The following is an 18,848-nucleotide window of genomic DNA, read 5'->3' as shown; positions in this document are numbered from 1 at the left end:
CAGGAACACCTGCAGGACAGGGTGCTCTGCTCTAGCCAGCCTTCAGTGAAACCACATCCTCAGGGCTTGAGGTCAGCGTTGCCAAGTTACCAGGCCAGGAAACCAAGAGTCAGATGCTTCAGGGCTTGAAACCCCCAACTCATAAGGCCCCCTTTTCATAGGGACAATGATCCTTCCAGTCTGCCTTTTACCGCGTAGCAATATTTAGAGCTTCCTCATAGTACAGCTACATTAATCATAAGGTGATTGGTTTCTAGATGTTGTATAACCTGCTTGCTTATGTATTATTGGAAGATGCATTCTATATCAGTTGCAGATATAATGAATTATTTTTCATTAACTGAATAGTTTCACAGAAACAAACTTTTTCTCCCCCATGCTGTGTCCTCCTATTGTCACCTGCCAGCTCTCATCAGCTCCTGGTGTCTGTGTGTTGACTCTGTGTCTCTACCCACTGCGACTGAGGTAGCCGAGAGACCAATTGACCACACCAGCAACCAGAACACATACACGAATGTACTTAATGTTGATGTTCAGTTTAAGATATAATAAAATGAATACCTTTTTCTCATTTTACAAATTAAGATACAGGTTATGAGATAGTCCTGTGCTTTTGATACATTATTTCTTCTTCCTCAATTATCTCCCCCCATCTTTCCTCAAGAGGTAAAGTGTAGATTTTGTAATAATCATCTTGTTGCTTTTGCATGTTTTCCACTTATTTATGCCTAAACAACATATTCTTTAGTTTCATCTATTTTTGCACATCATGTAAGTATAATCATACAATTTATATTTTTTATTCAATTTGCTTAGTTCTGGTTATAATTCAGTATTGTTTTTCACACACATCCTAATGAATTAGCATGAATTTATTCATTTTCTCTTTCATAAGATATTTACTTCAAACTTTTGTTTGAAATGTATTTCTTTCACTTTCATTCTTAAATTTCATTTGCTGAAAGTATGCAATTCTCAGTTAACATTTCTTCTTTACAAAAAAAAAAAATTGTACTTTGTTCTGCTTCCATTGGCACTGCCTACAAGTTGGCTGTTCATGTGCCTTTCCTTTGTTGGTGTTCCCCCCCTCTCCTGGTTACTCTTTCCTTTTGGTGCTTTATGTATTACAAGCTGTTCAGAAATCACTTTTTTAAAAGATTCTGTTGTTTTCTGGAATCTGAAGATTGATGTCTTTCATCAACTCTATCAAGTCCTAACAATATGGAAATATCACCTTTCCCAGTTTGTCCCCATTATTGTCTTATGAATTCCAGTTTAATTTCTTTTTTCTTAATCTCTACTCCATGTCTCTCAAGACACACGTGTGGACCTGCCTTTCACATAACATCAAGCTGACAAATATTTTTCAGCTGATAAGATTCTCCTCTTGTTTACACCAAAGTATTCATGTTTACTTTTCCCAATTATTTTATTACTAGGACTTCAACTTGATTGTGTTTTAAATAAAAGTTTTGAATTCCTTTTTCTTTGAGTATACAGTCAATTTCCTTTTATTATTCAAGCATGTTAAGCATTAGCTTTATGTTGTATATCTGACCAATTCAGTAGACACATTTTTGGTGGATCTGATTTTGTGGCTTTCTCTTTCTGTTGACTCTCACCAGTGATGTCTTTTTTCTTTGTTTCTTTGCTGGTTTTCTTCTTTTGTGGGTTTATATTCCTTGGAAATTTATTGATGGGAAGTTTTTGAAACTTGTAGTAAAGTGCCTTCTTCCAGAGAGGGTTGGCATTGATTCTACTCACTAAGAACATCACAACAAGGAACCACTTTTAAACCGATTTTTTGTCTGAGGTTTTAGGATGTAAATAGGTTTGAATTCTTAGGAGAGTCTCATTTCTCTTTCACCTATATTAAGGCTGAGATAGATCCATAACTTCATCATTACGGGAGTCATTTTCTAGCTCACAAATTGAGAGTATAAATTTCAGTTTCTCTTTTGTGGAAGTTTTTAACCTACCGACTGCCATGCATGCTCCCTGACCCTGTCTGTTGTCTCAGGTATTTGCAAGCAACTACAACTCCCTCTCAGAGCCACCAGGGATTGGCAGGAACCTTGAGGGCAAATCCCACCCTAGAGCTATTTTTTCCCTCCTTGATCTCTGCTTTATTTTTTCTGACCTTTCAGAAACTCTTATTTTGACATCAGTACATTGGGTATCTTTTTGAAAAATCCTGCCCAGTATTCTTTTATTTGGTAGATTTCAAGGAAATTCTCTCAATATCTTGTTAAACATATTTTAGAAATGGAAAACTCTTCTCTGATTCTTGTAGATAGTTCTTTGAAAAGCAGTCATTTAAAAAAATGCAGTCATTTCATATACAGTGGATTCTAGAGTAAAACTAGTGGGTTCATACAAATTTTATAAAAATGTAAAGATTTTCAAAAATATTTACTATTTTCAATGAAAATTCTGCTCTAATACTTGAAGATAATTAATAATTATTAGAACTTACTCATGCTTGTACCTTCACAGCTGCTGTTCTGGGCCTTAAAAGATTTCTTCAAAGCATATCACATGATCATCTTATAAGCAGACCAGCAGAAATTTCTAAGTTAATTACAGTTTGGCAGAGTGTATCCAAAACCTCTTATCTGAACAGTGAACCCAATAATTTAATCAGTCTGTCTGTTGATTAATCACGTTTTAATCCATCTGATATCAGCACAGAAAAAGCTCTTCATCTGTTTCTTGTAAAACTTATCTCTCTGAATGCACAGCTGCTGTGAGCTACTGGTATTAATAACTTGAATAGGAGACAGAGCACAATGGATTCTCAAAGGCTGCAGAAAAAAAGTTTGAACTCCTAAAACAGTTATTCAAGAGTCTCTACAATCTGACCCAACTCTATACAATGTTCTGGTATTCATTTCTGGTTGCTTCCCCAACTGTTGCCTGCGTACTGGTTTATAAAGCCAAGCACCTGAGCTTGTACAACTCTGTATTGACTGTTTCTGAATCTGGTGAGTTGATGAATTAATAAATATCTATTTACCAAATATTAGATGCCAGGCTTGTTCTATATTACCTGACTTAATATCCTATAACTTTTCTGTTAGCATAGCCATTTCTCTGTTTCCTAGTTCTATAGATGAGGTCAAAGAGAAAAACAAATCCATACATTTTAATGTTTAGTTTACAAAATCACAAGCTTTTTGCAAAGGGCAAAGAGGAAGGACAAAAGGCTACACGAGTATGTATCAGTCATATAAGAATGATATTCAGAAAATTAATTTTCATATGTCTTCTGTGTAAGATAACACAATCTCTTGGTGCTTGGCAGCATCCAATATGTGAGGGACATTTGGCCCAGGGTGAGTACTAAACTCCTTCCTTGACATGTAGCAGACACTGAGTATAGTCAGATCTCATTCATCTCTCCCCTCTTTAAGCCTTATCAGGTCATAAGTTGTTTTTTTTTTTATTATAAAACACAGTGTATAACTGTCATTTGTTTTTCCCTTCCTACTCTTCTACTATTTTACCTTATTGCATACAGTCTATCCACTCAGTCAGTTCAGTCCAGCCCAAGACTGAGACTAAGTATACACTTCCCCATGTGTATATACTTAAGACTGAGTATACCCTTCAACCGGCTTTAGCGGTTGGTAGACTCATCAGAATTACAGAATTCACAGCTTAGTCTAAAATGTGGGAGAACTTCAAAGTGTTCATCTTGTAAGGTATTGGGCCACAGGATAAGGAATGGATTAGCACAGTTGAGTCAAGACTATGAAGATTTTCCATCTTATTAAGAAGAAACTGTTATTCTGTTGTACAGCAAGTTGCCTATGATGTGTGTCCGTATGATATTTTCATCCAATTTTTTATCATGGATATACACAGACTTGCTCTAGCATAGTATATTCCTCTAATACTAGTTTCCCAAATGCTGGTTTTTCAATCTTTGTCTACATGAGCACCTATGTGAACCCTAAATGATTCCATTTTGCTAAATACAGGTAATTAAATAAGTCTATTAGATGGTCTGGGGATTTAGCTCAGAGGGGCTTGCCTTCATGCACAAGGCCCTGGTTTCAATTCCTAGCACCACAGAAACAAAACAATACAAAAAGAAACAAGTCTTTCAGAATCTTGACTACTAGGGGTTAAAATTAGACCTAACAGATTATAAATTTGGGGGAATAGCTGTACCTGTAACTTGTCAACTTGGGGCCTGTCATATGTCTACTAGTATATATATATATATATATATATATATATATATATATATATATACATACATACATACATATATATAAAAACTGGGACAGGGCTGGGAATGTGGCTCAGGCAGTAGCGCGCTAGTCTAGCATGCGTGCGGCCGGGTTCGATCCTCAGCACCACATACCAACAAAGATGTGTCCGCCGAGAACTAAAAAATAAATATTGAGAATTCTCTCTCTCTCTCCTCTCTCACTCTCTCTTTAAAAAAAAAATAAAATAAAAAATAAAAACTGGGACAGAGGAAAGCTTCTGCAGAGAAAGAATGAAGAGATAGGCAAACAGTAGCAGAGAAAAAAGACAGAAACATTCTTGAGGTATAACTATGTTTGCTTCCTTGCATTATGTAGAATATTCCCTTCCCTTAAAGTCGATACACTATACTCCAATTAAAAAAATTAATTGTTTAAGTTGACTTCCATGTCATGCAACAAAAATATTTCTAATTATTATTACATCCTCCAAATGCTAATAGTTATTATTATTCACATCACATGGTTGTACCTGAATTCTTTCTTTACTCTAATGCTTACTAGATGTGCAAGAGTGCATAAGTCATTTAATTTCTATAAGCCTCTGTTTTATTGGTAGTAGTAGGATAGTAGACTTGTGGTGATCAAATATAAAGCATATGAAAGATTTGTTCTGTAAATATCTGTAATTTAAACTGCATACCTTATTTGATAATTTATATTTCTAGGATAACAATGCTATTCTTCTTTACTGTGCTTTCCAGGTAGATAAATATTCCTAATGTAAATGGGTAGACTATCACTAACTCACATTTTGAGTGCTATCTTTATATAAGTCACTAAAATGGAAAAATATTCATTAAGAACAAATATTCTTCATTCTTCCCATTTTGCCCCTCAAAAAAAGCAAAGATTATGGGGCTGAGGTTGTGGCTCATTGGTATAGTGCTTGCCTAACATGCATGTGACACTGGGTTCGATCCTCAGCACCATATAAAAATAAAATATTGTGTCCACCTAAAAAAACTAAAAAATAAATATTTTTTAAAAAGCAAAGATTTTCTGATTACCATTTTAGGGAAGAATCAAATATTAATGGATTTAGTTGTAGCTTTTGAATTAACAAAAGTATCAGAGAATTCTTTCATAAAAGTGAAGTTGTCCTAGATAATAGGCCAATGTTGAATTTTTGCAGTCCCAGGGTAGTAGAATGACAAATTTATGATGAGAGAAGCATATTATGTAACACCATATTTCCTTTTAGACTTATTTGCAAAGTTATTCTCCTCTTTTATGGAAGAACATAGTGTTAAATCTTACTTATAAAGAAAGGGACATATTTTAGAAAATAATTAGACTTGCAGTATCTTTCATTTTTGAAATTTTGATTTATAGAACCAAATAGTTAAAAAGACTTTTTAAGCCCTCCCCTTCCCCAAAAAATATGGCAGAATCTGAGAAATTAAAAAAGTAATTATATCCCTTGGATATAAGTTACAGGTTTTCTGATAAACTGATATGACTTTTTCTATAGCTTCTAATAACACCAACTCTACTACTCTATATCTCATTGAACAGATTTTACATTCTACCACCCTTCTGCAAGTCAAGAATAAAGTGTTTTTAGAAGTATATGTCACTAATACTTTTGGAAAGCTCCCCTTGCTCCACCATCCCCAATTTCTTCTTTAGCCTTTCATTTGTGGTTTTATTATATTAGACTCTTTCACTGAATAATATATTGTTTTGTTTTACTTGCTTTAGATGTCATTCTATATATTTTTCTACATATTGCCATTTTTATTGAATAGTATGTTTCTAAAATGTATCCATTGTGGTATAAATATCTATGATCTACTCTGCAAAATTTAATGCTCATTTTCATCTAATTTTGTTGGACCCCAATTTTTTTTCTAGTTTTTTACTATGACATTTTGGCAAAGTTTTCTATTTATTTTCATGTGGCCATTGTGACAATTTTAATTCAGTAGTAACCATGGAAACATTATACTATTTTTTAAGGATAAGAGGGGTCAAGTAAATGGTTTTATCACATTAGTATGTTTCATTAAGCAAATATGATCAGGATGTCTGTCATTTAAATCTCCTTAATAATGCTGAAAAATTACTATCATCATTTCAAATGTTAGGAGGTCACCAACTTGTGGTTTTATACACTGACTGGCACATAGATCAAAAATATCACCTAACTCTTCCTTCTCTACAAATATCTATTTTTAAAATCTGAAGATTGTTAATGCACTGAGGATTAGGGTTATGGCCATCTATCGTCTTTATTATCAGGAATGAAACCTTTTCTAGTCTAACTATTCTTGAATATGTTTATTTTGTTATATTAACTCCCTTAAGCAATACTAATATGACTTAGCTATTAAATATTAAAGCAAAATATTATCTTATGGAAACATAGTGAAGTTCTAATATTCCCAGGTCAAAAGCTTTAGTAAGTTATTGCCCAATTATTGAAACTCTAACTCTAATCATATAACCAAAAATAATTGGTCATATCCACATTTTCATTCATCTTTCACTTAATTTAAAAATTCAAAAAATTCTAGAGTCCAGGAAGGAAGTTTTTGACAAAGTAGTAGCAAACATCACTCAATTTGAAAAATAAACCTATAATAAAATTTCTATTACTGATTTGTTACAGAGTGACTGTATTAGAATTTTGCTACTTTAGCTGAATTTGGAAAATGCTGAATTTTAAAATATATATGAAGTTAATAATGGACTGATAGTTAACAAATTCTACACAGTGGCTATCTATATAATATAGGCAGTTATCAATGATTATTTTTTACCTTTTCTTGAATTAAAGAAAGAAAAGCTGACCTGTTTAATGAAACATCCTGTATCATAGATGAACTCAGCACAAAGGAGTGAACATTCCTGGTATAGAGTAGATAAAAGTTCCCTTTGATTTGCTTTGCACTTCTCTTCTTTATCTTGGCTTGGAGATCATTGATCTCCCTCTCAAAATATATTTACATTTTAACACAGAGTTAAAGAAGAGAAAAATAGAGCAACTCAAACATAGACAATAAACTTATGTCACAACACACAAAGGAAAATTCCTCAATGGTAGAATCTTAGCTTTTAAGGGTCAATAGGGGGAACATTTTTATAAAGAAGCTTTTTCTTAACTGTCCTCCAATTAAATCTTGTCAGCTTGAGGTATGATACAAGAAATAAGAAGTAGGTAGTAAAGAAAGTATAAAGGAAGGGCAGGAATAAGATTTTAACTCAAAAGTTCTGCATACTTTTCCAGGCCTGTCATTCCCTAAACCAGTCTCTTTCCTATGCCCTGTTACTTCCAAATTCCTGGCAGATCTGTAAATCTACCTGTGTATTGCTAATTAACATCCCAATAAATGGATTAAAGAGAGATACATTGTTTTGAGAAACCTATAATTTAAGGGTCTTTCCAACACTATCTGTAGCTCAAATAATGAAGACCATGCCAACCTATGCATTTAGAGATTGACCAGACCACCATAAACAATCTCAAGATCACCAGACTGGTCTCATTCCTAAACTCACCAAGTTTCCTTTAGAAGAAGAGCTGGGAACCCCCCAAATGTGTCTCTTCCTTGAGAGGCCCACATTTTCCTTTGAGTGCAGTTCCTTGCTTTACCCCAGAGTCATCTCTTTCTTGAGATTGCCCACATTCTCCCTTGAAGATAAGTCTTCAATAAACCCGTGTCTAAGTCTCTGAAATGGTGAGTGTTAAAATTCTTATCCATCAACCCAAGGACCCTGCTGCAGGTCCTGAGTGACTTCCTCCTCTCTCCAGGAACTCCTCTTGACCTTCTTGAGAGTCAACCTCTTTTAACATGACAAGCTTATTGACTCTTTTGGCTTCTATGGTTTACTGGCATAATACTTGGAGAGTTACTCTATATAGCATCCAGTTTAGAATTCCTGAACTATAGGGTTGTTCCTTTCTTGATATAAGTGAAATTCTTTGTGTGTTTTATGTTTTATATATTTAAAAACAATTCTTTCACATACTGTGATGTGGTCTGTGTTAATCAGCTTTCTGTTGCTGTGGCAAAATACCTGACAGAAATAAACTAAAAAGGGAGAAAGATTTCTTTTGGCTCACAGTTTCAGAGGTTTGGTCCCTGGTCACTTAACCCCACAGGGCTTGTGGTGAGGCTGAGCATAATGGCAGGGATTTCAAGGTGGAGCAAAGCTGCACACCTCATAGCAGCTGGGAAGCAAGGAAGGGAGAGACGAAGGGACCCAACTGAAACAATATGAAATGTTCAAAGCACACGCCTAGGGAACTACTTCTTCCATCTAGGCTATACCTCATAATTTTTTTGTCCCCTCCCAAAAGCACAAGGGCCTCCGGGCATTCTATTCCAGATCCAAACTACAACATGGTCCTAGTGTCTGGCAGACACAAGAGGAAACTTAGCAGGTTAAGGTCCTGACAGACTCATCAGCTAAGAAATACTCCAGCTCACCATGGCTCAGGTTAAGAATTCAAATCCATATCAATCAGACAAGACTAGAAGTTGGATGGTATCTGAATGTGTCCAGTCTATTTGGATTTGCTAGATCAGCAATACCCTTCAATATGGCTCTGCAATCAGGAAGGTCTTAGAGGTTGTAGCACGATGAAGCTGAAGCACTCAGCCTTCCACTGAGACACAGAATTACGTTGGGATGGGGAGAAGTGTAGCAGTGGGCATTCTGCAGCACAGCACTCCATACAGAATCTAGCTACAGTCGGGGGCCCAGGGGACTGAATTAAGCTATAGCAGAGGGGTACTTGATAGATCAGGAGAAGCAAGTAAGGACCACAGCTGTAGAGATATGCATTAATAGGAAAGAATCTAAGCAAAGTACCTGCACCTGAAATTGGAATATAAACCCAAACCACCTGTCTATTCAGCAGCAGAATGGAGCCAGCAATAAATACCTTTGGTTCCCATGCCTCAGAACAAGGTGTACTCTAGTGCCTTGAATTTAGTCTAGGTTGCTTAAAAAAACATTATTTGTGTTATCTACTAAAAATTAGGCTAGCAGCAGGGCATATAATGGGAAATAAGGGACAGTTTCTTCCCTTAAAAATTCTCTAGTGGAAGGTTTGGCCAGGAAAATAAACAATAAAGGGTAGTAAGAGTACCAGCTGAGGAAGGCGTATACTACTGTGATGCTCTGAGTCAGCATGTGCTGTTAAGACCCAAAGGAATTGGACAAATCAGCAAGGCTTCTCAAAGGGAGTAGTAAGCTAGCAACTTAAGGACAAAAGTATGGATGCTGTTGACACATAAATCAGCTTTGTTGAATAAGCCAGTAATGTTGCTTCCAGACCTTTCAAAGCAATTCTTTCAATCAGGAGCTACATCATTTCCAGCACCAGGGCTAATGGCTAGTCAAACTGATTAGGGACTCTGCTTACCTTATTGGCCAAGTACTTCTGTACAGAAAACACCATAGGTTGGACTTACTGAGGTGAGAAGCATTTGGAGTAGTAGTTGGGACAGAGAAAATAAGGACCTTAAGGCTTAAAAGGTCTTGAAAACCAGAATAGAGAAGAAAAGCAGCCTCATTCAAAGGAAACACTTACAGAATTATCATCTCATAGTGGCAACTTAAGACTACCTAGTGAGTGAACTGTACAAAGCCACCTGTAGATGCACAGAGCACACATTTAAGCATTTGCCAAGATGGAAATTTAATCCACCAGCCTTGAGCTTCCTGAAGTGACTCTATTTGTCATTTTATCCATTAAGATTGTGTAACATGGTTTCTCAATAGCAGATCAAAGTAAGGCTGGTGATGTTGTGCACAAATACAATAGAAACGGAATGGCTTAATTAGTAAAAAATTAACAGGCATAATTCCTATAAGTTAAAATGTACATATTTAAGGAGGCTTATTGTAACATTTATACCATTTATTTTATAATATAGTAATTCAAATGTAAAAGTGAATGTAAATTACCAGAAATTAACATGCAATGTGAAGAAAAGTCCTTTTATCCTCTGCAACTGTAGCATTTGGCAGATTCAGGAATAAATAATCTTTTGTGGCAAGGGTATGGCTTATCAAACATATGCAGATCAGCACTAATTAATGCTAATTAAGGTTTCCTGTCTATCTAGTTGGAAAAACGTCCAAATGTTATGAAATCCAGTTAGTATGCCTATTACGCTAATTGTTTTATATGGGGTGGTTCTTAATTAAAATATGTAAATTGACCTTAATTGCTATATACTAATGGGGGTTCATGTTATCTCACTAAAAGTGACAAGATGGTGAGGAGGGGTACTTAAAAGACTAATTCTGATAAATCCTTAACTAAATGACCTTTACTCAAAATTAATTTTAATTGGAAGTTGGCAAAAGAAACATTTTTCCTTCTTTGTTTCTTTTTAGTTTTAAGTAATGGAAGAATGTTGCTCTTCTTTGTTAATACAGCTTTAGAAGCAGTCCTGGATTGTTAATTACACTTAACAAGCAAGTTAATTTTACTGTTTACTGTTTATACTTATCAGGAAGTTATTGATATTCTCATTTCAGTCTAGAGAAAAGTGACTTTCTTCTCATTGAATGTGAATGTATAGTTACAATGCTGTAGATAATTTGACCCAGTTAGTTTGTTAGAACCTGTTAGTTTGGTGAGCCAATAATTCTAATATGTATTCCTTGGCTGACTTACACTGGAATTATTTTGAGGAAAATTATATATTCTTTTCTTTGCACACATTTTCTTATTGGAGTTAAACTATGATTGGAGTTACTCAGATTAAATAGAATGAAGTGATGCTTTTACATTTTATCTATCATGCTTTTATTTATTTTTTAATTAGAAATTAAATTGTGCATGCCCAAAACCGATGTCAGGAAATTTAAATTTTTTTCACTATGCTAAACCTAGAATTAAAAGAATTAATTTTGCTAAAGCTAACAATTTTTTAACTTTTTCATTTGGAAATAGTATATATTCATTATAATTTAAAGTATGTTAGAAATTCTTCTTTACAAACAAGCATGCAAAGAGACTTGCTAAAATATTGTCAGATGGAAATGAGTGTATAATAAAAATCGTAAGTTTTCTTTACCAAAAGGAGACCCAATATCTTTACTCTTTCATCAGGACATCGTGACAAATGTTTCACCCAGAATCATCCGGGGGACCACCTCTGGCCCCATGTATGGCCCTGGACAAAGCTCCTTCCTGAATATTGAGCTGATCAGTGAAAAAACAGCTGCATATTGGTGTCAAAGTGTCACTGAACTAAAGGCTGACTTTCCAGACAATGTAAGTGTGATTTAACATCTGAAACAAGAGAATTGGCGTAAGTTGGTGAATGTTTATTTAAACATCCAATTCATAGGCTTATAAATATTAATGTGAATAATATATTTTATTAAAGGATCTGCCAGTTGCTTTGCTGATGCATAGAAAGATAAAAAAGAAAAGAAGCTCAAGAACTCATAAAACCCCTACAATGTGAGGCTTTGTTATAAATGGCTTCATGTAGATGGAAGAAGTATCTACATAAGCAGAAGGAAGAGAAATGAAATACTCATTTTATTGAGTTGGTTTTCACTCTATATGGCTGGTATTTATGAAGGTGACGACCTTAGGAATAAATTGCAGACTATAAATCATTTCAAATATAAACGCAGGGCTGAAGTAGTATATCTTATGTACTTTATTTATATTTTTTCAGCAAAAGATAATTTACCAAATAATTTTAGCACTCTTATACTAAATGAGTCAACTATCTCTTATAAAACTTTTATTTTTTAAAGAACTGTGCACAACTACTGTAGTAAAATCAGGCTTAAATGTAATACACAGTATTTTCTCTTCAGTTATGTTAGGATATTAACATCATTTATTTATTCTCTCTCTCTTTCTCTCCCTCTCCCTCCCCCCCCCCCGCCTCTCTCCTCCTCCTCTCTTTATCTCTCATTATTTCTTCCAATGAGCTGGTAGTAAATGGAGGTTGAGGTTTGGGGTGTAATGTATGTTTATGCTGTGGAAAAGATTTTCCTGTATATTTCCTTCAAAGAAAAAAGAGAACACTTCAAGTGTTCTATTAATACATTCTGTTAAATCTGATGAATTCATGGATGTTTGCCCGTAACCTGATTACCTGCAAAATCTTACAAAAGAACATAGATAGAAACTATTGCGTAGCCCATCAAGATTTTTCTATTTAAGGCACCTCTATTTTTTATTAAATTCTCTCTTACATTGAAACAAAATATGATAAAATAGGAATCCTTCTGATATGGAGGGAACTATCAAGTGTCATCTGACATCTATAGTGTCTGCTTATTCAGAATATTTTACATTATTTAAACATCCATAGGCTTATATTTTGCAAATATCTTTACTATAGTTAACTCTTCAGAACAATGAGGCTGAGATATTTGTTTTTGAAGGACTCACATCTTTTGGGAAAATTATCTCAGAATGACATGGACAAACAATGGTCAAAAATAAAAAGAAATATATATACATATATACACACACACACACAAATATATATATACACACAAATATATCTATATATATATACACACACATATATATATAATCTATATATTTATTATATAGGTTATATATATAATCTTGATTATATATATAGTAGTAAATATTATGCTAGATGCTGAATATGTAATATAATGATAATGGGGATGATGTGAACATGTACTTCATGATAGATAGTATTATAACATCTTTATAGATCTTAAACTCACTTGATCTTTCCACAAATTTGTAAGATACTATTATATTCCTAGCTTCATAGATGAGGAAACTGAGGCACATAGGTCTGGTAACATGTTGAATTTGTACATCTAATGTATGGCAAAGTTAGAATTTGAACTTGACATTTTGTTTTAACATTCATGCTTCTGTATAATAATAGTATTCTCTAGAGCACCTGCCTATGTTGCTGTTAAAAATTCAGTATTACTTTTTAATGTAACACCAGAACAGAATATAATTTCTCAAATATTGCTATATGATAAGCCAATGTGTCAGGGGAAAAAAACTCATTTTCCTGGAAAAATAACTCCTACCAATGGCTTGTCTTAAGATCACATGTTTTCTGCCCTCCCTTGGATAGGAGTAAGATGTTATAACAGTGGCCACCAAGAAATGACAGTAAGTGGACAAGAAGGCTGAGACGAAACCCCTTGCTTTGTATTCCACAGTCAAGTAGAAGGAAGAGACACATTTAAATGTTCTTTTCAATTTCCCTAGCACCAGTTTTCTTCTTTTATAATGCTTTTTCTTCTGAGAAAACAATTCTGCTTTTCTTGTTTCTAATTCTTCCCCATTTAGATTATACTCATTAGTCTTTTACTGTATTCTTAGAACTAATTTCTAAGATTTTTACTCCCCTTATCAAAGGTAACATTTTAAATACAATTAAAATGGCATTCCCATTTGAACCCGTAGAAATAATGTGTGTGCACCTAGATATTGCCATGCTGAGAGGAGAATATCTCCTGCTGTTTTGGAATTATTCTGATGCCAAACCCAATGAGCTGAATGAAAGAAGGTGACCCTTCATTTTCCAAGTTTAATTATCACTCTCACCGGAGTTTCCCACATCATTCTCAAGTGCGTGGCTGCCACCTTTAATGACAGGGATTGGATAATTCAACCCACTGTGGCAGCTTCTAAGCAAGGGCTAAGATTTCTGAAAAAGAAATTGTGCTGGGGGCACATAGGCCAGCCAATATCAGCAGCTGGTGTCTGTTTCCAGACAGGGGAGACACCAGTTGACCATGAACCAGAGGAGACAGCTAAAATATGTCTTAAACATAAAGGTAACAAGACCCTCTGAAATGTCATGCAAGGGCTTGTTTCTTAACTATCACAGAGTTATAACAATGCCTACACTCATATGAGACCTCTGCTTAGCTTTCAAGGTTTCCTTTTATTTATCTGTGAATTAAATTTGGCACACTGATCATTGTAGTGACAATTTATTGCTAACAGAGTTTTTGTTCCTAGGCTGAGATTTTTTTTGAAAAGCTTATTATGAAATATACTGTATAATTAGAGCTTACAGAAATCAATTTTAAGTGAATCCTTTCATTCTCATTGCAAAAGCCTTATAAATCATATATTTTAGGCTTGAGAAAAATTTGTACCAAAATATACATTCTGCACGTGGTCTGAATGCACAGAATTAGCAAGCAAAGACTGATATTTTCTGTCATTTGTGGCAGCTAAAGTAAGAGTTAGGGAAAAGGCAGAGATTCTGGGGTGAATCGGCTGGTGAGCATAGTCAGGAATGATGGCTTTGTTAGAGGAATTAATAGAGGAAGAACAATTGATATGTAAATATACTTCTATTACAATATCACCTCATTGCTGCTGAAACCCTTTCTCAGTTAATTACTGAGAGATCAGCATTGCATACATTTAGCTTCAAAATGACTCTGAAGAAGTTGATCCCCATCAGCATTCCTAAAGATGCTTTCTTGACCAATAGCCTCTAAGTAAATACAGAGTCTTTTGCCTTTTGTGTGTATCATGGACTCTGTTGGCACTCTGGGGAAGCCCAAGAGCCTCCACTTTTAAGAATAGTGATTTTAAAAGCATAGGACAAAATTCTCAAGGTTATGAAGGATTCCTATATTAAAATCACAATTTTTAAAAATGGGGTATAATGCATGTTATTCTTTAAGAACTACACAACAGGTTCTAGGATTTACTAACTACTGCAATTTTGATGTAGTATGAACTTAAGTGCTTGACATATCCATAGCAACTGTACAATGACTTTCTGTGATTTCTACCTGTGCAGAGTTATAGATTATCAATAATGCTACTGCAGTTTGTTGCATTCATAATTGGGTGATATGAAATTTCTGTGGAATATTAGTACAAAAGAAAGGTCATTTTTTTCAAGGATTTCCTCTATTCTTTCAAGGGTTTAAAACCAAAGATCGAATGTTTTCTCTGACTTATGGAAGCTAACCCACAATAAGGCAAGGGGATATAAAAAGGAATAGAAGTTCAGTGGCGTAGACAAAGGGGGATGAAGGGAAGGGAGGGGGAACAGGAAAAGGAAAGACAATGGAATGAATCTGACATAAATTTTCTATATACATATATGAGAACACATAGTTCTTTAAATAACGTAGTTATTTAAAGCCCTTGACATGTTCGTTAAACATTTATAAATCTCCAATCTCAGAACTATTTGTTAACAGCATTTTGCTTGTGCCAGGCACTGTGCTTCATATATTTGTATTATTGTGAAGCACAAATGCAGATTCCTCCCCCACCCCTTGTGTTCAAAAGTAGAGAGGCTGAGAGATTGAGTCAGATCTAGGTATCTATGGAGCAATGAGGGATGCTCATGGCTTATTCAGTGACTATTTAATGCCACATAACCCCTGCACAGCTTTTACAAGCTCCATAAAGGCTGACTCAGCAAAAGTGGGAGTCCTTCCAATGAAATGTTTATAATTAAATTCCACCCTTAGAAACTAGTATTTTTGTTACTTGTTTAGAAAATAAAATTTAGTAACTGGTAAAACTATATTATTTCTGGTGTCAGCCCTGCAATGAGCAATACAGGGAGTTGTTGTCTTTTGTGTCTTATCATGGAATGTATAAAACACAAGAGTCCCTGTACTGTAGGTTTGCTCCAGCTGGAATTTTTTTAACTTATCAATTATTATCAACTTCTACATTTTCCCATGCTGATTTTTTATTTTTTGTTTTACTTAATTTATTTAATTTTACTTCTTTTCATTACCAGGGATTGAACCCAAGGGCATTTTAACCACTGAGCCACATCCCCAGCCCTTTTTACTTTTCATTTTGAGACAGGGTTTTGCTAAGTTCCTTATGATCTCACTAAATTGCTGAGGCTTGCCTCAAACTTGCAATACCCCTGCCTTGGCCTCTAGAATTGCTAGGATTATAGGCATGTGCCAAAGCACCTGTCCCTATGCTGATTTTTTTTAAAAAATGAATTAGAAAACTATTAGAGCAGCTACTGAAGGGAAGGCTGGCTTCATACCAGAGTTCAGGGGAAGATTTTCTACCATTGTCCATAAATTCCCAAGAGTATATATACTTCCCATTCTCCTTTCTTCACCAAAATCCAGGATGAATCTTAATTCAGATTATCTAGTAATATCATTTCATCGACTTTTACTTTTTTGTTTGTGGCACTAGGAATTGTACCCATGGCCTTGTGCATGTGAGGCAAGCACTCTACCAAGTGAGTTATGTTCCCAGCCCTTCATTGACTTTTAAATGATCCATCTAGTTTACAAGAAATAAATAAATAAATAAATAATTATAGTAATGGAAATTTTTAAAATTAGGGTGGGTGCGAGTAAAATTACCTATATTTATTTATCCCAGCAAATATCTGTTCTCACTCTTCTGGAGTTGATGTTTTCTAGGAGATAAGGATGGAGAGTTTAGCATTAGAATAGATTTGAATCTTTGACTTGCTGTTTATTGCCACTCTGAGCCTCAACTCCTCATCTGTCTGATAGTAATACTACCTTTACAAGTTGTCGTAAAATTGAAATGAGACACTATGCATAACATTTTGACATGTTACAGTTATTCACTACTAGAAATTATATTGCATAAAATGCTTTCATTCATTTAGCTTTTATTCCTATTTTAAAATAATAATGTTTTTATGATACATTATGAAAGGGAGATTAATAAGTCACATTATAGTATGTTTGTAGCTCTTGAAGTATATTGAACTATTGGTTTTTAAAAATTTGGGGAAGTAATGGTTTATATAAAAAGTATTACTTCGGAAAATCTTAACCAATTGAAAAATTGATGATTAACTCAATATGCTTTTTGGCAATTCATCTGAATCTGTGTTCATTATATGTCATGTAATATGTAAGGTCTTCTGTTTTATATTTATTAAACTTCCTTGCTTTACTACCATTTGTTCATTTGACTTCACAGCTTCCCCTTAACACAACACTGAAATACTGACAGTTAATTTTTTGCTATCAGTACAAAAGCAAATAAAACCATTAAAATGTGATTAATTATACAAAATGAGGACAGTGAATATGATTCAGAATGCATACTATAGCTCCCAGCTCTGTTATTGATTTATGACTTTATGTAGCCAGATATTTTCTTGAGACAGAATCTTCCTAGATCCTTAAAAGAAACTTTCAGCTGTAGCCTAAATGGAGTAATGGAGACTGGGTTTAACTTCCAACGGACACAACAAAAACCTTATAAAACAGACAAGGGTTTTTAAGATCCTGAACATTAGGCAGTACAGGACAGTGGTCACCAAGAGATGGAAAACAAAGGAGATGAGCTCCAGTATTGCTCTAGAGAGTTTCTAGTCCTGAGTTCAAGAGACAGAGGTGAGAGTCCAGAAAGAATTCAGAAAATAGAGTACCAGAAAGCAAAGAGCTGCAGAGAGAATGTCAGGGATCTACAAAGGATCACTCTTGAGTATGCAGTAGGATATAAAACTCTCATGAATAGAGTAAACTATGAAGACTGAGAGAACAAGCTGACTGAAATGGAGTAGAGGGAATAGTATTTGGGTTTTACATGGATCTGGGAACAGGGGCTGTTTTCACCAACCAGACTGGAAAACCCCATGATGACAGCATTGGCTAGAGTGCAAATGGAGAATTGCTAGCTCTGGGTTGAGCACTGATTTCACTCTGTCGCTCACACCTTAAAAGCAAGACCTGAAAGATCAGGTTTCCAAGTAATTTCACTACAACTCAGAACAAAGATTGAAAATATTTTTGGGAAAACAATAATATCTAGAAATAACCAAGATATAATTCACAATGTGTTTCATCCAATCAAAAATAACCTGTTATGTAAAGAAGTTAGGAAAATATAACTAATAATAAAAAGAAAATCAATAAGTTTAAACCATCATAGACCTGATATGATGCTAAATAGAACAGTTACATTAAGTCTATTATTCTAAATATATTACAAGTGTTTAAAAAGCTAGGACACAGAATATGGATAAAAGACCTAAACCAAACTTGAAAACTATAATGAAGTAGATAAAAAAAACACACACACACTATGTTATGAACAATACATCAGGCATTGCAGAACAAAGGATTAGACAAAGACTTTCAATAAAAGTTCCCAGAAACAAAACAGAGAGAAAGAGAGAGAAAGAGAGAGAGAGAGAAATCCGATCAGTGAACTGGGAAACTAGGAGAGACCTAGTATATATGTAAATAGAGTTCCCAAAGGAGGTTAGGAGGCACAGAAAAACAAGTTCAAAGAACTAATAGCCCAAATTTCCCAGTTTTACTCAAAACTACAATGTTCCTTCATCATCCCCCATTGGGGGTGGGGGTGGGCATAAAAAAAGAAACTTAACAAAATTTCAGCATGAAAAACATAAAGTAAACTACACCAAGGTAATAACATCATAATAAAATTAATCAAGCCAAGGATATACAGAAAATCTTAAAAGCAGCTGGGGGTGTAGAAGATATGTTCTGCACAGAGGAATAAATATAAGGGATACTGCTACGATTTGTCATCAGACACAGTGCAAGCTAGAACATAGTGGAACAACATATTTAAAGTGCTCAAAGGAAATAAAAAAGATACCT

The 18,848-nt window shown here is 34.6% G+C and overlaps 1 protein-coding gene across 1 annotated transcript in view; it reads left to right on the top strand.

The window, feature by feature from the left end:
- Positions 1-18,848, top strand: part of Dpyd (dihydropyrimidine dehydrogenase) — an 803,780-nt gene that overhangs the window by 434,090 nt on the left and 350,842 nt on the right. Inside the window, exon 14 of the mRNA XM_026401392.2 lies at positions 11,356-11,520. Within this exon, the coding sequence (XP_026257177.2) occupies positions 11,356-11,520 (165 nt within the window). The remainder of the gene's footprint in view (positions 1-11,355; positions 11,521-18,848) is intronic.

The sequence above is a fragment of the Urocitellus parryii genome, chromosome 11 (assembly GCF_045843805.1).
Source record: "Urocitellus parryii isolate mUroPar1 chromosome 11, mUroPar1.hap1, whole genome shotgun sequence".
Lineage (NCBI taxonomy): Eukaryota > Metazoa > Chordata > Mammalia > Rodentia > Sciuridae > Urocitellus > Urocitellus parryii.
Note: the sequence above shows the minus strand (reverse complement) of the source record. Positions and strands in the feature narration are given on the sequence as shown.